We start from the raw sequence: 19,046 nt of genomic DNA on the forward strand, positions 1-19,046 counted from the left end.
TTTGTCTAAGTTCCTACAGTTCTACCAAGATGTCCAGCTTTCAAGAAAAAATGAGGAGGCAAATGAAAAGTCAAGATAACACACTTCCAAGAGACAGTAACAATAAGAGATGAGATGTGACACAGATGTTGGACCTGTCTGACATGCATTTTTAAAAATCTGATGTATAGGGTAAAGTGTCTAATGCATAAGGTGCACAATATGCAAGATCAGATGAGTTCACTGGAGAGATGGAAACTATAATAATCTAAGGAAAATGCTAGAAATGGAAAATACAGTAACGAAGATGAAGACTGTCTTCAGTGGGCTCATCAATAGACTCAACATAGTGAGGAAAGAATCAGGGAAGCGGAAGTAAGGTGACCAGGAACAGCCAAACCAAAACACAAAGAGAAAAAAGAGTAAGGGAGGAGAAAAGAAAGAAATGGGCATCTGAAGTGGTGGGTCAATGTCAAACAGTCTAGCATTCATGTAGCAAATGCCAGAAGAAGAGAGTGAGATAGCTGGGCAAAAGAAATCTTTAAAGAAATTACGGCCTAGAATTTTCCAAAATTAGTGAGAGACACCAAACCACAGATCCAAGAATCTCAAAGATCACCAAGCAGCCAAGCAGGGTAAATATTCACACACACACACACACACACGCACGCGCGCACACGCATGAACATAGGCATATCATACTGAACCACTGAAAATTAAAGGAAAGAGAAAGTCTCAAAGGCAGCCTGAGAAAAGAAATTACACAGAGGAACAAGATAAGAATTACAGCATATTTCTCCTCAGAAACCATGCAGGAGAGCCAGTGGAGAATCCTGGCAGACACGGCCTTACCTAGGGGATGCAGGTTAACATCTTAGGTGATGCACGGCGACACCACGTGCCCCTGAGGAGGCGTGTCCCCTCTGTAACCTTCTTCCCAACAGTAGAGCAACTTTATCTGATCCTGAAAAAAACACCAGACAAACCCACATCGAGGGGACTTCCAACAAAGTAACTGAGGAGTACCCTTCAAAAGTGTCAAGATAGTGAAAGGCACGGCGAGATCTAGAAACTGTCACAGACCGGAGGGGACTAAGGAGGCAGGACAACTCAATGCCATTGAAGATCTTGGACTCAATCCTGGAACAGAAAAAGTAATTGGCAGAAAAACTGAATAAATTCTGCAGCTTAGCTTGAGAAAAAATAGATGACTGGTTCGATATTGCCACATATGCTTAGCTCCAAATGATTGGCAAAGACCCAAAGGCCCAAGGAGTTAGGGAGAAGGAGTGCTGGGAGAGTTCTGGGTGGAAAAAGATGCTACAGGCTTTGCTTAATTTACTTAAGCGGATGGGGTCTGATCCAGACCTTGAAGGATCATTGCACGACAAGCAGTGGAAATGAGTACAGAAGGGATTTTGCAGGGATGGGAGGAAGGGGTGCAGGTAAATGTGGAAAGACAAGTTTATCGGACTTTTGGCAGTGGGCAAGTCAGACACGTGCTGGGGATTTGCTGTGCAGGTTATCAAAGAGCGAATATCCTCGTGGGTTTGTTGAGCAGTTAATATGGGCAAGCGGGCTGAGACCAGCATGCCATGGCCTCAAGTGGCAGCCTCGTATTATAGTTGGTGTTTTGAACCACCTCGCTTTATGTTAAGCCTGTGCTTTAGAGGGTGGCTGTCAAGTACCTGCCATCCCTATCATATTAGCTAGTACGACTCTTCGGGAAGCTGAGATCTGAATTCACTGTGAATAAAAACAGTAATAGATATTTTATATTTATGGTGCGAATTTCAACCAGTTCTTGATCCCTTTGTAATAAAAATTCTTTGAATCACGTTAACCATTAAAAAATATATAATACTTGGTTCTTCTTGGTCTATGAAATATCTCTGTTAATGTGAAAGTAAGTAATTTAGAATTGCAATTAAAGTGAACATTTGCCTACTGCAAAAAAAATGGCACTGCAAATGGTGCTTGAAACTGAAGGCCCTGGAGAACCATCAAAAGCTTATAAGCAGGGAGGGAAATGTTATGGAACCTCCATTTTATGGAAACGAATCTGGCCAGGGTGGGCTGGCCATGCGGGATGGCGGGAAGCTGGCAGGCAGAAGACAGTAGAGGCAGGCGGCTTCTGCGATGGCCCAGGTATCCAGTTCCGGGGTCAAGCAATGACCAGGCATCGATTGTCATGGAGAACGGGTGAAGGGACACCACCTTTCCAAACTCCTCGCGTTTTCTCACAGCCCCAGCGGTAACAACGCTGATCCCCACGCTGGCTCCGGGTGGGATAAGTCCTGCCCCCAGCCGTGAAATGAGAGCCCTTAGAACTTTCCTGGAAGTGAAATCCTTCTTGGATGTAGAAAAACGGATTTTTCATTTGTTTCTGCCATCAGCCATTAAAGAAGGGCAAGAGACCAGGGAGAGAAAGTGATTCGGGAGCTGTGCCCGCCTGTTTCCCAGCTGGGACCCTAGTGTGGGTGTCTGTCCACACAAGCTGGCTGTTCGGAGAGGTGTGTGGCTACCACCCTATCCCAACTCGGAAACATAACAAAACAAAGAAAAGAACCACTCTCTTAAATCCCAATGCAACTGCACTTCCTACAAATATTTGTGTGCTGCTGATCGTTCACGACCAGCTGCTCTGGGCCTCTACGAAGGGGAGGAGGAGGGGCCAGGAGGGGGTGGAGGGAAAGGCAGAGGTCACCTACTTCACAGCGGTGCTGTGGGCTCTGCTTGGGTCCTAGTCTGGGAATCGAAGTTCCTGTCCCTATCGCTTTGTCCTTCGAATGAGAATTAGACTCTGGAGGTTCCTGTTAGGCACCAACTTGCAGAACTCCCTGAAAATACACTCAGTATCACATGCATGTACACCTAAATGGCATTTCCTTTGCATTTCCCATGTTACTAAGGTAAAATATTGGGAAATATTTGTATAAAAACGCACCATGGGTTACCATTCTTCAAAGAACTCCACAGGAAGGCAGTCAATGACGCTGAACAGAGGAGGAGACCTGTGTAACAGCCCAGAGCAAACCAATTCACAGAAGGTAGAATTGAGACCCCAAGAGTCTTGTGACAGGGCTCTAGTGTCCCCAGATCTCAGCCACTGATTCCATTCTTCCGTGGGTTCAGTGGCTGAGAAGCCAGCACGGGGGACGTTTGGACGTGTCACGTGGGGATTGACACCCCGTTGCGTCCACCCCCACAAGCCAGCCATTTACCTTCACTGCCAGCAGAAAGCCTCACCTTCCCCACTGGGAGGGCATGTTCGCAGGACCCCATTCAACTTCCATTAATTTCACATGGAGGTCACTGCTCGTGGGAACACTGGCCTCCTGGCTGATTCTCCTCTTTCTCCTCGTTTTCTAGCTCCCATCAGCCCGGGCCACTGCTTACTTCAGGCTGTTTGTCGTTAGGACAGGCGTGGCTGGCTCCCCAGCCCAGTCTTACCCTTCTCTCTCTTCCCTCCCGATCTTGCCTCTCAACCTGCCTCCTCCACTCCCATGTGCTCTCCTTCTCCACTGTCCTTTCACCCGTGCCCTCTGCAAAGACTCCGGGAAAAGCTCATTGTTGGGTGGCAGGACTGTGACCCCACTGGGGTTATGATGTCAGCACTCGGTGGTGCTCAGGGGAGGAGACAGAGGGCTCAGTAAGGCTGCTGCGTGGAGCTGGTTGGAGGCCAGCACTGGATCCAGAACAGAACCTAGTCAACGCTGGGGCTGATCGAAAGCTTGCAGCACAACGTGGCCAAATCCTTCCATGAAATCAGATTTTTGCCTTGCTGAATTCTGAGTTACGAAAAGCTAACTAGAAGGGACTTTTCATTCACTGTAACAAAGTGAGAGAACATTGAGGGAGGAATTAGCATATCCATTTTTATACAGCACGAAAATTTGGTGTTATCCACTAAGTATACTAGTAAGTTTTTTATATAATAGACCTTTCTGCAGAAAAAGCATCAATTCCAAGAAATTTAAGCTATATAAGAACCCTTTGAAGTGCCTAAGTCATGGACAGAACTGATGAGTAATTACAGGATACAATCGTTTAAGTATTATCCACCAACTAAAAATAGTTTTAAGTGGTGATAAACTGGAAAGTTATTATACAGTTAGACTGGAATCCTTTAAAAGATGACATTACTGCCTACACAGCATTAGAAGTCTTTGCTCAGGTGTGACACAGTGAACTCAAACTTTTAGCGGAAACTCGAGGACCACCTGCACCCAGTCTTTACACAGATGCTTAGGATTACAGTGGGATTGTTTTCTCACAAGCAATTTCTTTAGGCATCACCAGAATGCCTACCACCAGATGTTAAACATCAGAGTAGAAGGTAAAACTTGGAAATATTGGTTCACAAACCATGGGCCTTCTCATTCTTTGGGAAAATCCAGAGTTAGAGCCAGAGTTGGTCTTCCAGATGTACACAACCCTCTTACCCCTTCCCATGTCTTCTTCGGATGGTGCTTTTGTATCTTAATGGAAAATTCGCGTTTCTAAGACTAATCCTTTTTTTTTTTTTTTTTTTTTGCGGTACGCGGGCCTCTCACTGCCGTGGCCTCTCCCGTTGCGGAGCACAGGCTCCGGACGCGCAGGCTCAGCGGCCATGGCTCACGGGCCCAGTCGCCCCGCGGCACGTGGGATCCTCCCGGACCGGGGCACGAACCCGTGTCCCCTGCATCGGCAGGCGGGCTCTCAACCACTGCGTCACCAGGGAAGCCCTGTAAGACCAATTCTTAACAAGGAAGAGAATTGTTCCTTTCGTCTCTAGCTCATGGTAGCTTGGATAGATTTGTGGTTAAGGTAGAGCCCTGAAAAGATGTTCTAATGTTAAAAGGCTGAGCAGTAGTTTCCAGTAACTGCATGGGATTTGTACATTGCTCTGTTGACTTGTCACCATGCAACCCAGCACATTTCAGGAAGTCATGTGCAAATCTAGCACATTCTGTCCTGTGTAAGAGAATGCCATTGGAAGCAGCGGTATCTAAACTATCTACACATCATTTCAACCAAATATGAGGCTCTTCTTGTAGTTTCTCCAGATCATGTCAACCCAGCCTTACCAAAATTTGGAGGCTAAAAAACATTAACTCACTTCTTAAATTGTGATTCTCATCTTTAAAGTGTACAGTTCTCTGCTGAGATGTGAAGCCAGCATATGCATGGCCACAAGATTCCGGCCTCTGTGCCCCTCTGCCGGCCTCTGGAGAAGAAGATCCCGAAGCTTCATACTTCCCCAAACCTGTGGTATTGGGCTGCACAGATACATGACTGTTAGCCTGAAACAAAGGAGGTCATTTTTCCTGGTTTTCTCTGCAGATCACGCCACACTCACAAAACCACATTCGGTGCCACCTTTATACTTGAGCTCCATAAGGATGGCACACGCCTCTCTGGAAGGAACGACCTACAACCTGAAAGGTGAGGCCAAACCACTCTCTAAGAACAAAAGCTGTTTAACCTGAGAAAGAAAACCCATTGTGGGGGAATGGGAGATGGAAAAATGGTGGCCTAATGCGAGGATAGGATCATATCTGCCTGCAGATTCCAAAGGATCTGAAGGATGAAAGTAGGTGGATTTGTGATCATGATAAAAAGACCGAAGGAGACAGGTCAGGCGTGTACAGAGACCATCTGGGCTGCGTCTGGAGCCTGGGAGCTCCCAGCTGGATCCCCACTTGGAACAGGGCTGTGGAGGGTTCTGAACGGGAGGCAGACCCAGAGTGAACTGCTGGATCTTTTGCGTAACCAGTTTGAGAATTCTGGGCTTAGCCTCGCTGTGTCCCACCTGAGTAGCCCACGGAGGAACGGTGGTCTGTGTAGAGGTGGGCAGGTCGGGCTCAAGACGCTGCCACCTGATTCTTCGGCTCCTGGATTGAATTAGCTGCTCTCCACCGCCACCCTGCCCCCCAAAGAGGATGTCCTGGTTCTAGGGAAGCTCTATGTTGGGTGAAACAGAGGTGAACGAGGCGTCTGCCCCAAGAGGAGAAAAGGACCAGGGACACTCTGTCTAAAGGGATTCTGAGAGCAAGCTGGTTCCAAAAGCTAATTCTGAGTTTTAGATCCGCACCTGAGGCAACCCATGTCCCCAGAGGGAAAGTGGCCCTCCCCAAGCTCCACACTAAAGCTGATCAGGGGGACGTCCCTGGTGGCACAGTGGTTAAGAATCTGCCTGCCAATGCAGGGGACACGGATTCGAGCGCTGGTCCGAGAAGATCCCACATGCCGCGGAGCAACTAAGCCCGTGCGCCACAACTACTGAGCCTGCTCACCGCAACTACTGAAGCCCGTGAGCCTAGAGCCCGTGCTCCACAACAAGAGAAGCCCCCTCTCACCGCGACTAGAGAAAGCCCACGCACAGCAACGAAGACCCAACGCAGCAAAAATAAATAAATAAATAAATAAATAAATAAAAATTTTTTTAAAAAAGCTTTAAAAAAATAAATCTGACCTGGGTCTTGGCCACACTCTGTGATTTTTTTCCTCCCTGAACAGTGAGGACATTGGCCCAGTAAAAACATCCCACAGATCTTTCTGGAATCAGGTTTCCTGGGCAGGGTGTGGTTCTGGGGAACTGGACACCTGGGTTCTGGTCTGTGTTCTGCCACTTATAAGACCCTGCAGATGTCACCGCAGTCTCCACATCAGAAAGAGAGGAAGTGAGAATAGAGGACCGTCAGCTCCGGCCTGTCATCTACACATCTGTGCTGCGACTTCATAGGTACAGACCGTCTTGCATCGTCACCCCTGCCCAACCCCCCAAACGCACACACAGTGTGATACCTGTCAGTCCCGGGCCCATGACACCCCAGGGCATCTCCGTTCATCTCAGAGGATATTGAGGTAGTTTCAGAAGAAGAAATTAATGTGATTTCACTTTAATTTTAAACCGTAACGCCCGCACCCAGTACTCTCCTCTCCTGTCTCCCTCCTCGGGGGATGTGTAAGTGAAGGTTTGGGCATCACTAACGTAATTAGAGGACATTCTGAGCAGAGTGGGGCATACTCCAGACACAGAATCAGTCGAGGGTTTCTTGAATCCCCAACGGGCGGCAGGGGCTGGGGGGCCGGGCAGACAGAGGTTTACCCCGGGCCCAGCACTGCTCAGCTTCAATTCCCTTCCATCGCGCTCTGCTCTGTAGCGTCGGACCCACAACGGTACGGCCTTGCTCGACGGACGCTCAGCTCCGCCACAGTGTCCTCAGGAGACGCAGAGACGGATGGATCAGCTAGAGAGCGTCTGAGTGGGAAACGGTCCTCGGCCAGACACACGTGTCTGCTTCTCCAGCATCAAACGTCTGACTGCGGGTCTGCTGTCCCGGCTGCTCTGGCTCCACTGTTGCTCCATACACTATGAGCTCCAGCCGCCCCGGATCATTTTCCTGTCTTTGGGCTTGTCCTGTTCCCTCCGACCACAAGGCCTTTGTACCTGCTGTTCCCCCTGCATGGAATCCTCTCCCCTCTTCACCTGGTTAACCACTGCTCATTCTTCAACCTCAGTTCAAGCATTGAGAACGTCCCCATCTATGTCAATTCTCCCCGTTAGGCACTCACACGGCCCTGCATAGAGCACAGGCTCCGGACGCGCAGGCTCAGCGGCCACGGCTCACGGGCCCAGCCGCTCCGCGGCACGTGGGATCCTCCCGGACCGGGGCACGAACCCGCGTCCCCCGCGTCGGCAGGCGGACTCTCAACCACTGCACCACCAGGGAAGCCCCCTGCATATCTTTCATTCAAAGTACTGAGCGTAGTTTAAATGCTCCATCTGTGTGTGCAATTATTGTAAAATCTCTCCCCAGCAGACAGACTCTGCAGGAAGGAAAAGACCACTTCTGTCTAAATATCTAGCACCGTTTCTGGCACTTAGTAGGTGTTCAATAAATATTTTGAAATGTATGCGTAATTCTTATATGGGGTCATAATGCCTGGCTGCAAATATATATATTCCTCCTAATAAAAATAAACTAACTAGGGATGCACTGGCGCTAAAGGTACCAGTGTCCTTATCATGAATGAGGCAGGAGGGAAGTCACAAAGAATGCACCCATTTATGCAACCAGCCATTTCTCTTTTTTACAATAAAATATTTTATTAAATTCAATAAATCTAAAAGAGTACCATTACAACAGGTGATCCATATAAAAATCACTAGTGAAGTCTTTTACATTCTTTTCTTTTCTACTAAGTCTTTGAAATGTACTTTATACTTGTAACACACTTAGGTCTGGACCAGACACGTTTCAGCTGCTCAGTGGACACGCGTGGGTAGTGGATACCGTATCGGAAAAAGCTCAGGTTTGGCCTGTCCTGAGCCAGCCATTTCCGAGTGCTCACTCTGTGCTAGGTACCGCGGGGGGTTAACGATTACGAGACGCCTCTGTCCTCAAAGAGCTCAAGATAAGTCGAAACACAGTGTGTCCAGCGAGAGAAAACAAACACAAACAATTCAGAACAGGATGCCCACTGGGGTGGGAGAAGGATTTGGTGAAAGGGAGGATTGGGAATACACACTAAAATGAGACATTCATAGAACGTTTCTATCTATCACAAGTGAGAAAGGAGCCCTGGGACATCTCTGCAAAACCTAAGCATTCACTGAACAGGAAATGATCATTCTCTGTAAGATTCTAATTAAATACATTATTGTTGGATCTGACTGTGCTAGTGCCGGGCACTAGTCCACCCGGGACGTGTACAGCAGAGTGGGGCCATCGTGATTCGGGCTAAGAAATGCAATCGGGCTGGAAGAGATATGCAGCGCATTTCTAAATAGGAACACAGTAAATGTCATGGGACGCGTGCAGAATAGCTCCATTAACAATGCTGAAGACGGAGGAAAATCCTGGGGCAGGGTAGCAGGCAGAGCAGAACAAACACGGGTGTGTTTATTTTCCCCTTACTTCCAGACACTGCATCTCGTTAAATTTCAAGGAAACTTCAGAACTTAAAAACTTACAACAGTGAAGAGAGAGAACAGGAGGGCCATCTTCTGTGGAAAAGACATCTAATCAAATTTGGAAGGTGAAAGCAAAGCGAAAGGTTGAGTAAAGAAATAACGCAGCGCACAAGGCTTAATCTCCAAAATATACAAACAGCTCATACAACTCAATAACGAAAAAACAAACAACCCAATCGAAAAATGGGCAGAAGACTTTAATAGACATTTCTGCAAAGACGCAATACAGATGGCCAGTAGGCACATGAAAAGATGCTCAACATCACTAATTATTAGAAAAACGCAAATCAAAACTACAGTGAGGTACCACCTCACACCAGTCAGAATGGCCATTATTAAAAAGTCTACAAATAACAAATGCTGGAGAGGGTGTGGAGAAAAGGGAACCCTAGGGCTTCCTTGGTGGCGCAGTGGTTAAGAATCCGCCTGCCGATGCAAGGGACACGGGTTCGAGCCCTGGTCTGGGAAGAACCCACATGCCGCGGAGCAACTAAGCCCGTGGGGCACAACTACTGAGCCTGCGCTCTAGAGCCCGCGAGCCACAACTACGGAAGCCCGTGTGCCTAGAGCACATGCTCTGCAACAAGAGAAGCCACCACAATGAGAAGACTGCTCACCGCAACGAAGAGTAGCCCCCATTTGCCGCAGCTAGAGAAGGACAGTGCAGCTATGAAGACCCAGCCCAGCCAAAACTAAATAATAAATAAAAATAAATAAACTTATTTTTTAAAAAAAGAAAAGAAAAGGGAACCCTTCTACACTGTTGGTGGGAAAGTAAGTTGGTGCAGCCCCTATGGAAAACAGTCCGGAGGTTCCTCAGAAAGCTAAAAATAGAATTACCATATGATCCAGCAATCCCACTCCTGAGCATAATCCAGACAAAATTATAATTCAAAAAGATACACGCACCGCTATGTTCATAGCAGCACTATTCACAACAGCCAAGTCACGGAAACAATCTAAATGTCCGTCGACAGATGAATGGATAGAGAAGATGTGGTACATATATACAATGGGATACTACTCAGCCGTAGAAAAGAACGAAATAATGCCATTTGCAGCAACATGGATGCAACTAGAGATGATCGTTCTAAGTGAAGTAAGTCAGAAAGAGAAAGACAAATACCATACATCACTTATATGTGGAATCTAAAATATGGCACAAATGAACCTATCTACAAAACAGAAACAGACTCACAGACATAGAGAACAGCCTTGTGGTTGCCAAGAGGTGGGCGGTAGGGGGAGGGATGGACTGGGAGTGTGGGGTGAGCAGATGCAAACTAGTATATACAGGACGGATAAACAACAAGGTCCTAGAGCACAGGGGACGATACTCAATATCCTGTGATAAACCATAATGGAAAAGAATATTTAAAAAAGAATGTCTATATGTACAGAACCGAGTCACTTTGCTGTACAGCAGAGACTGGCACAGCATATTGTAAATCAACTCTACTTCAATAAAAAAAATAAATAAAATTTTAGAAAAAGAAACAACATGGAGCAAGTTACAGCCTGGAATACGTGCAAGGGGGCTGCAGCCAAGGGAGGGGCTCCCTGCCCAGGAGACCCTCAGGCAGGTGCCGGAGCCAGAGCCACACCGTTCCCCGGGTAGCCACCGGCTCCCTGACCGCTTAGGGCAAACCCCAGCCATGGGGGTTTCCAGGCAGCCTTCCTACCCCATGTATACAGTCGACCGCCAATCACCAGCCATTTGAGGAGACTCTGCAACACGCAAGAGAAAGAATGACAGGCGGGGAAACCTGACTCCGGAAGAAATAAAAATAATGAAGGGGACAGAAGAGAAATTAATAGGAAGAGATTCCCAAATTCAAATCTCAGAGAGATCTGGGAAGTTATTTCATTCCGAAAACAAAAAACAGGAGAATGCTGTGAAAGAGAGAAAGACTGGAGAACAAAAAGAATCTGTTAAAGGATAAATCTGATTGTCAAAAGTAATCATAACAAAAGTAGAAGATTAAGTGAATGAAACATACCAACTGTAGACCAAAAAGCTGGGCTATACGAGATAAGAGAGACAGAGGGGAACCTCATGGGTCTCCGGTCACCACCCTTTTATTTGTTTTCCATTTTCCTTTAGTCTGTTGACATATTTAATCTGCTGATATTCATTAGCTTACAAGTATGTTGTCCACTAGGACAGTACAGACTTGTGCTCCAAGGTCTAAGCAGAATGAATGAGACATGATCCACTGCCGGGCACATCACTGTGAAGCTTCAGGACACAGAGGATTAATTGAAGACACTAGAAACTTACAGGTAGAAAATAATAACCGTAGGTCACCCAGGAAGGAACAAAAGTCAGACTGGCATAGAGGTAACATTGGTCATTAGAAGTCAGTGAAACAATGCATTCAAATTCTGTGAAAAATTAATATCAACCTCAAATGTTAATTCCAACCAAACTATCAAATGTGAAGTCAAATTAAAAAGGAGATTCAGACAGGCAAGGACTCGAAAACTTATGGCAAGGACTCGAAAACTTATCTTCTATCTCCCTTTTCTGGGAGGTTACATGAAAACAAAACTCCAGTTTGCTTATTTTTAAAGAGTGAACTAAGAAGAAAACAAGGATCTGGGTAAAGGTGGATGTAGTGAGAGCCTCCCAAGATGACAGCTCTGGCAGAGGACTGAGAGCAAGCAGGAAGAGAGATTTCCTGCAGAGAGAGGTTATAGGAAAAAAAGGACTCCCGCACAGAGAGCTGAGAGTTTGGAAAAATTAGGGAACGTGATAAAAGTACTAAGGGCGAGGAATAAATGAAAAGAACTAGAAACTACTGAATGAGAGAAACTTCTTATAGAGGCAGCATATTGCAGTGCTTAGGAATAAAGTCTCTGGAGCTAGAAGATGTGGGTCTGAATCCTGATCCTGCCATTTATCAGCTGTGTGACCTTGAGCAAGTGGCTCAACCTCTCTGTGCTCATTTTCTCATCTCTCAACTGGAGATAATAATAAGACCAACTTACAGAACTACTGTAAGGAAGTAAATGAGTTAATTTTGTAATACTCTTAGGAAAGAACCTGTCACTTGGTAAGCACCATATAAGGTTTGTTAAATAAATAAGAAAACCGAAGTGCTACGTGAAAATCATGGTCATCCAAATAAGATAAATAGATCCCAGTTAAAACAAGTTAATGGGCTTAAAAATAAAGACTGTGATAGTTTCCAAGTGATAGAGTAAAGTAAAAGCTTAAGGACATTACGTGTGTGTGTTGTGGGAACGGAGGGCAGGGGAGAAAGGACAGGCAGGGAATGGGAAGCACAAATTTTTCCTGCTAACAAGGAAAAAGAAAGGCAAACATAACTTCCAGGAAAAACACACATCTCCCCAAGAAAAACTCTACATATAAGAAAGGCAGAGTCTGAATAAAGAACAAACTAAAACAGGATAAGATTATACATAAATGGCAGAGGATAAAAAAGGAGGCTGCATTAGCATATGATGCTCTGTGAGAATCAGCTAGATTCTCCTTTATCAGTAACTCCACAGGATAAGGTGCAAAGAAGATATGTAAGTAGTTGGCTTTAGTCGTGAGTCAGCATTTCCTAGCTGATTTTCTAGAGAATAGGCACATGAAGCACTTGGATAAAATTTTTCAAAAATTAATTTAAATCTAACCAAAAGTCACTTCCTCCCTGCACAAAATGTGCTCTCCATCCAAGAAGACATTTTAAATCCTGCCCTTTTTCAAACTGAAAGATAAGAAAGAAAAGGAATAAGCAAAATACGGTTCCAAGGAACTGTGCCAGGATAATCTAGAATTCTGAGAATTGCTGCTTTTGTTAGAAATGGTGCAATCAAAGCACAGGTTGGCCAAAGGGAGGCTTCATGTGACTAATTGTACCACGTTCCCTCGCCTGAGTTAGACGGGTTACGCAGTTTGGGTGAACATTTCATTGCTCAACTCTCCCTCGGGAACTCGGGGCCTTTTGCCTCGAATGAACCTCCATGTGTGCAGGGATGGGTGCGCTGGTGTGTATTTGGGCGGTTTCTTCATCCCACGGCCAAACCAAGATTCTTCCAGCTGAGAGCTGGACCTCCAGGAAAGCCTCCCCTCAGACATTCCTCGGGTCCATGAAGAATTCATCACTGGCTTCTCTGTACCAACCAGCCCACATGGAACTCCATCACGGCACATTTCACAGAGCCTTGTGAAAGAGCTGCGTCATTTCGTGTGCCTCTATCTCCTCTACTGGTTGGTGAGCCCTTCAAGCAAAAGACCAACCACGACACGCTCATCAGCGTACCCTCGTGCCTAGAACATTTATTTGCGCAATAAGTAGGAGACAGAGACAGGGACAGGGACAGAGAAAGAGACAGACAGGCAAAGATAGAGATTTTGAGTCCTACTCTCTTGCCCTGTTGTACTTTCCCTTCGTTTGGGTTTTCTCATCACTAAGCGTTTTTGGAATTTATGAACCTATCTTCTAAGGATGACGACATAAAAATTACCAAAAGCTGTGACAGTAGAGGTTCTGATGGGAAACCCCCCTACGTGACCTCACTCACCTCCCCTGGCCACCCACGCTCCCTGGGTGATTTTGCCCCCTTGGAGACTTCAGCGATACCGTTGACCCACAGATCCGTATCTCCAGTCCTGACCTTGCCTCTCAGCTCCAGACCGAACATCCAGCTACCTTCTGGAAACCTCCATTTGGACTGTCCCGCACGCACTTCAGCTCAACCAGGCTGACGATGACCTCCTAACTGGCCTCCCTGCCTCCAGCCCCATCCCATGACTGCCCTGGAACAGGGCTGAAGACGTGACATGGCACTGCCTGCTTAAGGCCCCTCAGTACCAACAGCCCCCATTACCGTTACTTGCAGGAGAAAGTCCAAGGTCTTTAGAAAAGCAAGTGAGGCCCTCCATCATGAGCATCCTACTTCCTCCTCCTCCACTGTCACCTCCCACTCTTCCCTTCTTCCAATCCCACCCCCCCAGTTCTCGCCTCCGTGCCTGGCTAACTTAGACCTCTGTCAAGACTCTGCACGAGACTCACTTTCTCTTGGAAGCATTTTTCTGAATTGCTTCTAAACTCTCTACCCCACCCCTCCAAGCTGAGTTCCAAGCCGTCTTCTCTCCCACACAATGCCTGGTGGTGAACAGCAAGCACTGTGTGATCACGATCGGACCCAAGGAACTGAAGCTCGGAGAAGTTAGGGAACCTGCTCGATGTCACACGTACTCTAAGTGGCAGATGTGACCAGGACTTTGGACTCCAAATCCAGGTCCCCTGCTTAGATGGTAAGATTTTCTGTAATTTCGCCCTTGCAGCAGAAACTTCCTATTTCACATCCCCTGTCCATTGCTTCCCGTCTTGTTACCACATGAGCTCTGTGACGGGCCCAGTACAGGGCCTGGCAGCAGAGGCTCAACCGATGCCTTTCCTTGACCGCCTCCCTTGTAACCATGGCCATTGCCCTGCACCTTGGGCCGGAGGCTGGGCCTGGAAACCCGGTGGCCATGGGCTCCAGCCCCCGGGTCTGCAGAATGGGACTTGGCCATGGAGAACGGCAGCCTCAGAACACCTCACGACGGCCAGCCTGCCCGCCTACCCACAGGCTGAGCGGCTCACTGACCGGGCCCTCCTGCCCTTTCTCTCCTCCATAGAGGACGGCTCCCCTCACTCCAGGCTCAGCTGCCACTAACTGCCTGCCCTGCTCAAGATTCCTGGTCTCCGATTGGGCCCCGTCTCTGCCAATCCACTGGGAGATATCAATAGAACTTGTGGTCCTCCCAGCATTGCCGGGGCCAGGCCTTCCTCAGCAGCCTTCTTCATTCATTTAACTGGAGCCTCTGGAGTCATCTGAGGAAGAACCTCTCACTCTACCTGGCCCTGCACTAGGCCTCTTGGTCCACACTCTGACCAGTGTCTGTCTCCACACTGAGCTCTCTGAGACAGAGACCAAGTGTTACTTTTATTCTATATCCCCAAGGCTTAGGACAGGCCACAGTCAGGACAAATAAGTCTGCAGGCTTCATCACTTCCTCCCTGGATTATTCCAAAAGCCTTTCCTTGAGCTTTTCCAAGTCTCTTCTCCACAGGAAAGGATCTCAGGCTTAAAATCTACGGGGCAGAGCAAGTTGTATGAAGTTGCTGCACTTAGGCAAGGTGAGGGCGAGATGAACATACTGTGAGAAAAGAACCAGGATGTAGGTGGACCACTGCCAGGGATGCTTCAGCAAAACATCCCCCCAAACTACAGAGGCTCAGCGAGCCAGATTCACAGGCAGAACCTGGAAGCTGGCATGGGCATGGGGGCGGCATGGCGCTGGCCCTCGGGCTGCTGAACGTGGGGTCTAGGGAGACCCTAAAAGAGCAGAGAGCAAAGCACTAAGTACAGCCACAGAGACAACCTGAAGGGCCCAGCTGAGGCTTGGGGACCAGGCACAGGGCAGCGACCAAAGGGTCCAATGGGCGCAAGGGGAAGAGGCAGAATCTTCAGGAGGGCTTTGAGGGGTTCAGGGGCAGCTGCAAGGGCTCTTATTAAATAAACGTGACAGTCCGTTAAGGGCAAACAAATGGCATGAACCTGATAGGAACATTTTCTTGTTGGCACTAGGGAGCCATTGAATGCTTGTTAATCAGGGAGGTGACAAAATCAGATCTATGCGTGGGAGAGGTTGGCTCGCAGGGAGAAGAGGTTAGAAACTAGCCATCATGTTCTTAGCTTCAGCTGGGGCTCATCAAACCTTTAGAAAGGGCTACAGGCCAACTCTGAAAGCTTCAGTCGAATGGCAGAGTCGTGGTTTGAGGACTGCATGTGTCCATGGCAATAAACCAGTTTGTCAAAGAGTATTTTCTCTCATCTTGAAATGTCAAAGTATTAATATGATTAGGGCATTCATAGCAACTCTACTCACATTAATGTTTGAAGACCATACATTTCGAATCCATCCAGGGTCTCTCATTATTGGAATCTGGAAAACAAAGACATTAGAAATTACTTAATGGAAATGTTCTGTAATTAGTGGTAGCGATTGCACAAGCTTGTGAATATACTAAAAAACACTGAACTGTACACTCGAACATGGTGAATTTTATGGTGTGTGAATTATAGCTCAATACAAAGAAGGAAACGCAGTAAGAAGAAGGATTTGGTGAGGTTCTTTTGAACACACTCCGAGTGTGAGGTCTTGGTAAGAAACGACACATCGTGAGGTCAGAAGTCTCCTCTCCCACTCCTTTATTTCTCTGTGGTCTCCTCCTTCCCAGAGCACGTGGGCCCATCGGGGAAACGTCAGCAGGTAAGGCAACACAGAAGAATGATGGGACTTGGAGTCCGAAGACATGCTCTCACGTGCTGCCTCTAGTGTTTCCTGGCTGCATGACTGCACGGGGCTCCTGTTCTTTGTAAAATGGGCGTAACAGCCCCCCTGGAATGGCCGGGTGTGTTGCGAGCATTCACCGAGTCTACTCCGGTGAAAGGGGACAGACTCGTGCACAGATGAGCTGTTAAGACCGTTGGTATGAAATGATCCAAGCAAGCAGGACCTGCACAGTCTGCTTTTCCAACAGGGGTCCCCATTAGAGCTCCCAGCCCAAGGGATGTGATACGTTTCCATAGTCCTTAAACTATACTTAAGTTATACTCAGAAACATATATGTTCTGGGACTTCCCTGGTGGCGCAGTGGTTAAGACTCTGTGCTTCCAATGCACGGGGCCCGGGTTTGATCCCTGGTCAGGGAGCTAGATCCCACACGTGTGCTGCAACTAAGAGTTCACATGCCACAACTAAGGAGCCCACGGGCCACAACTAAGACCCGACACAACCAAACAAATAAAGTAAAATTTTAAAAAACCATGTATGTTCTAAGTGCAACTAAAGCAGCCCAGAATCAACAACCCTTGAAGCCCCTTTTACTCCTATTGCCCTCATCCTCTTATCCCCATTGCCCGTCCCCCTACCTGCCGTTCATCTACGGCATTTAGCTTTTCCAACCCATATTGTTGATTGGCAGGTAATTAATGGTGTCGCTTTACCTGATGATTCATTTAGTTTCTCGCAGGGGCCAAGTGCTTTCCTAGGTAATGGGAACACAGAGATGAGTCAAATAGAAATCCCGTCCTTGAGTCACTCATGATCTAGTGGGGGGCAGGGAGGAAGACATGTAGAAAAGGTTTTCATGGCCAGGACCACCACCAAGACATGACCAGGGTCGGGTGGGAGCCCGGGAGGGAGGCAATAGTTTGCTTGCGGGAAATATAAGGAAGGTTCTGCGCCATCCACAGAAGGTGACATCTGAACTGCTCCTGAAGGATAATTGGGGCTCTCGGAGGAGAGAGGAGGAGAAATTCCATTCCAAGCAGAGAAGAGGGTGTGTTCCAAGAAACAAAGGCACCACACACATGTTTGGGGAACAGCGAGGAGAGCCCATGACTGGAGAATATCCCATCGTGTGCAAGTGATACGGGGCAGGCCCAGGACAGTCTGCAGTCAGGAGACATGGGTAGAGTGGGCTCATTTTTAAAAAAAGTTTCTGGGCTTCCCTGGTGGCGCAGTGGTTGAGAGTCTGCCTGCCGATGCAGGGGACGCGGGTTCGTGCCCCGGTCCGGGAGGAACCCACGTGCCGCGGAGCGGCTGGGCGCGTGAGCCGTGGCCGCTGCGCCTGCGCGTCCGGAGCCTGTGCTCCGCAACGGGAGGGGCCACAGCAGTGAGAGGCCCGCGTACCACAAAAAAAAAAAAAAAAAAAAAAAAAAAGAAGTTTCTTTTTTTTAACAAATGCCCTCCTTAAACAAAATCTTTTGCAGAAGCCCGTATGTAAATAGAAGGGGAATGCTGTGGGCATTTCAGGGAAGAGGCCTGGAGTCCCCAGTCTTGTCTGCAGAGCCCTGGCTTCGGAGAACACAGTTCGAGGGCAAGGATCGTGCACAGTGAGGAGCCGCCGAGGGGCGGGAGGATCAGAGCTGCTTCACAGGATCGCTCTGACATCTGTGTTTTGGACGCAGAGAAGCAAATATAAAGGCTTTTTTTTCCCCCTTAGCCGCGTAGCTTGTGGGACCTTAGTCCCCCCACCAGGGATTCAACCCCCAAGCCCTCGGCAGTGAAAGTGCGGAGTCCTAACCGCCGGACGGAATTGCCTTTTCTGTTTTCTTTGAAGGCTATTCTAGCAAAGCGTGGCCAGGGTGTGAAGGAAGGTGGTGACAGTGGGTGAGGGGGGAGAGGAAGGGGCGGCTGTGAGCACTGCCTAGTGGGAGAGGCTCCCAGGCTTGGTGATTGACTTGGATGCCCGGGTGGGTGAAGAAGAGGGAGACTTAGAGGAGGACTGAAGTTTCTGGCCTGGGTGACTTGGTAGATGATGGTATCATTAAGCATCAACCAATGAGGAAAACTGAAAGGATAAATTGGGGGGGGGGACATTAGAGTATTCTGGAACATCTGTAATAAAAAGGATAGATTTTCCTCTAAGACAGAACCCGGGAAAGAAGGCAGATGTGAGTTAAGGAATTCTATTCAAGTCCAGATCCTGTTAAGGAAAGCGGGCAAGGCGATTGGTTTCTGCATCTATAAATTGCTTACTACAGGGCTTCCCTGGTGGCGCAGTGGTTGGGAATCCGCCTGCCGATGCGGGGGATACGGGTTCGTGCCCCGGTCCGGGAGGATCCCACATGCCGCGGAGCGGCTGGGCCCGTGAGCCATTGGCCGCTGAGCCTGCGCGTCCGGAGCCTGTGCTCCGCAACGGGAGAGGCCACAACAGTGAGAGGCCCGCATACCACAAAAAAATAATAATAATAATAAATTGCTTACTACAGTAATTATTTCAGTCCTGGTTTCAACCAATCAATGCATTTGAAATACTTCTGGAAGTCCAGTTACTACCTCCATTTTAGCTCCCCTAGAGTATTACAGCGTTCTGCAAAACATCATGCCCCTTGGATACAGATGTTCTGAACCACCCAACTCGAATTCCTCATGGGACACAAACGTAGTCACATGCCCGCCAGCACTCGCCGGGTACAATAGTTGCACTGATTTTACACTCACGAGGTAGGCTAGGAAGGCTGTGGCAGCAGTTTAAATTCACAATGCTTGGATCTGGTCCCAATTAAAAATGAAGTTTCAAATCAAATACCA

General features: G+C 47.8%; 1 protein-coding gene across 17 annotated transcripts in view; it reads right to left on the reverse strand.

The window, feature by feature from the left end:
* LPIN1 (lipin 1) overlaps nucleotides 1-19,046 on the reverse strand; it is a 124,994-nt gene that overhangs the window by 76,486 nt on the left and 29,462 nt on the right. For 16 of the 17 annotated variants that reach the window (XM_067008131.1, XM_067008120.1, XM_067008126.1 and 13 more), the window contains one exon: nucleotides 15,834-15,890. In XM_067008131.1, the coding sequence (XP_066864232.1) occupies nucleotides 15,834-15,890 (57 nt within the window). Of the gene's footprint in view, nucleotides 1-15,833; nucleotides 15,891-16,954; nucleotides 16,991-19,046 lie in introns of those variants that run through there. The other variant, XM_067008138.1, reaches the window with a different exon arrangement.

The sequence above is a fragment of the Kogia breviceps genome, chromosome 11, assembly GCF_026419965.1.
Source record: "Kogia breviceps isolate mKogBre1 chromosome 11, mKogBre1 haplotype 1, whole genome shotgun sequence".
NCBI lineage: Eukaryota > Metazoa > Chordata > Mammalia > Artiodactyla > Physeteridae > Kogia > Kogia breviceps.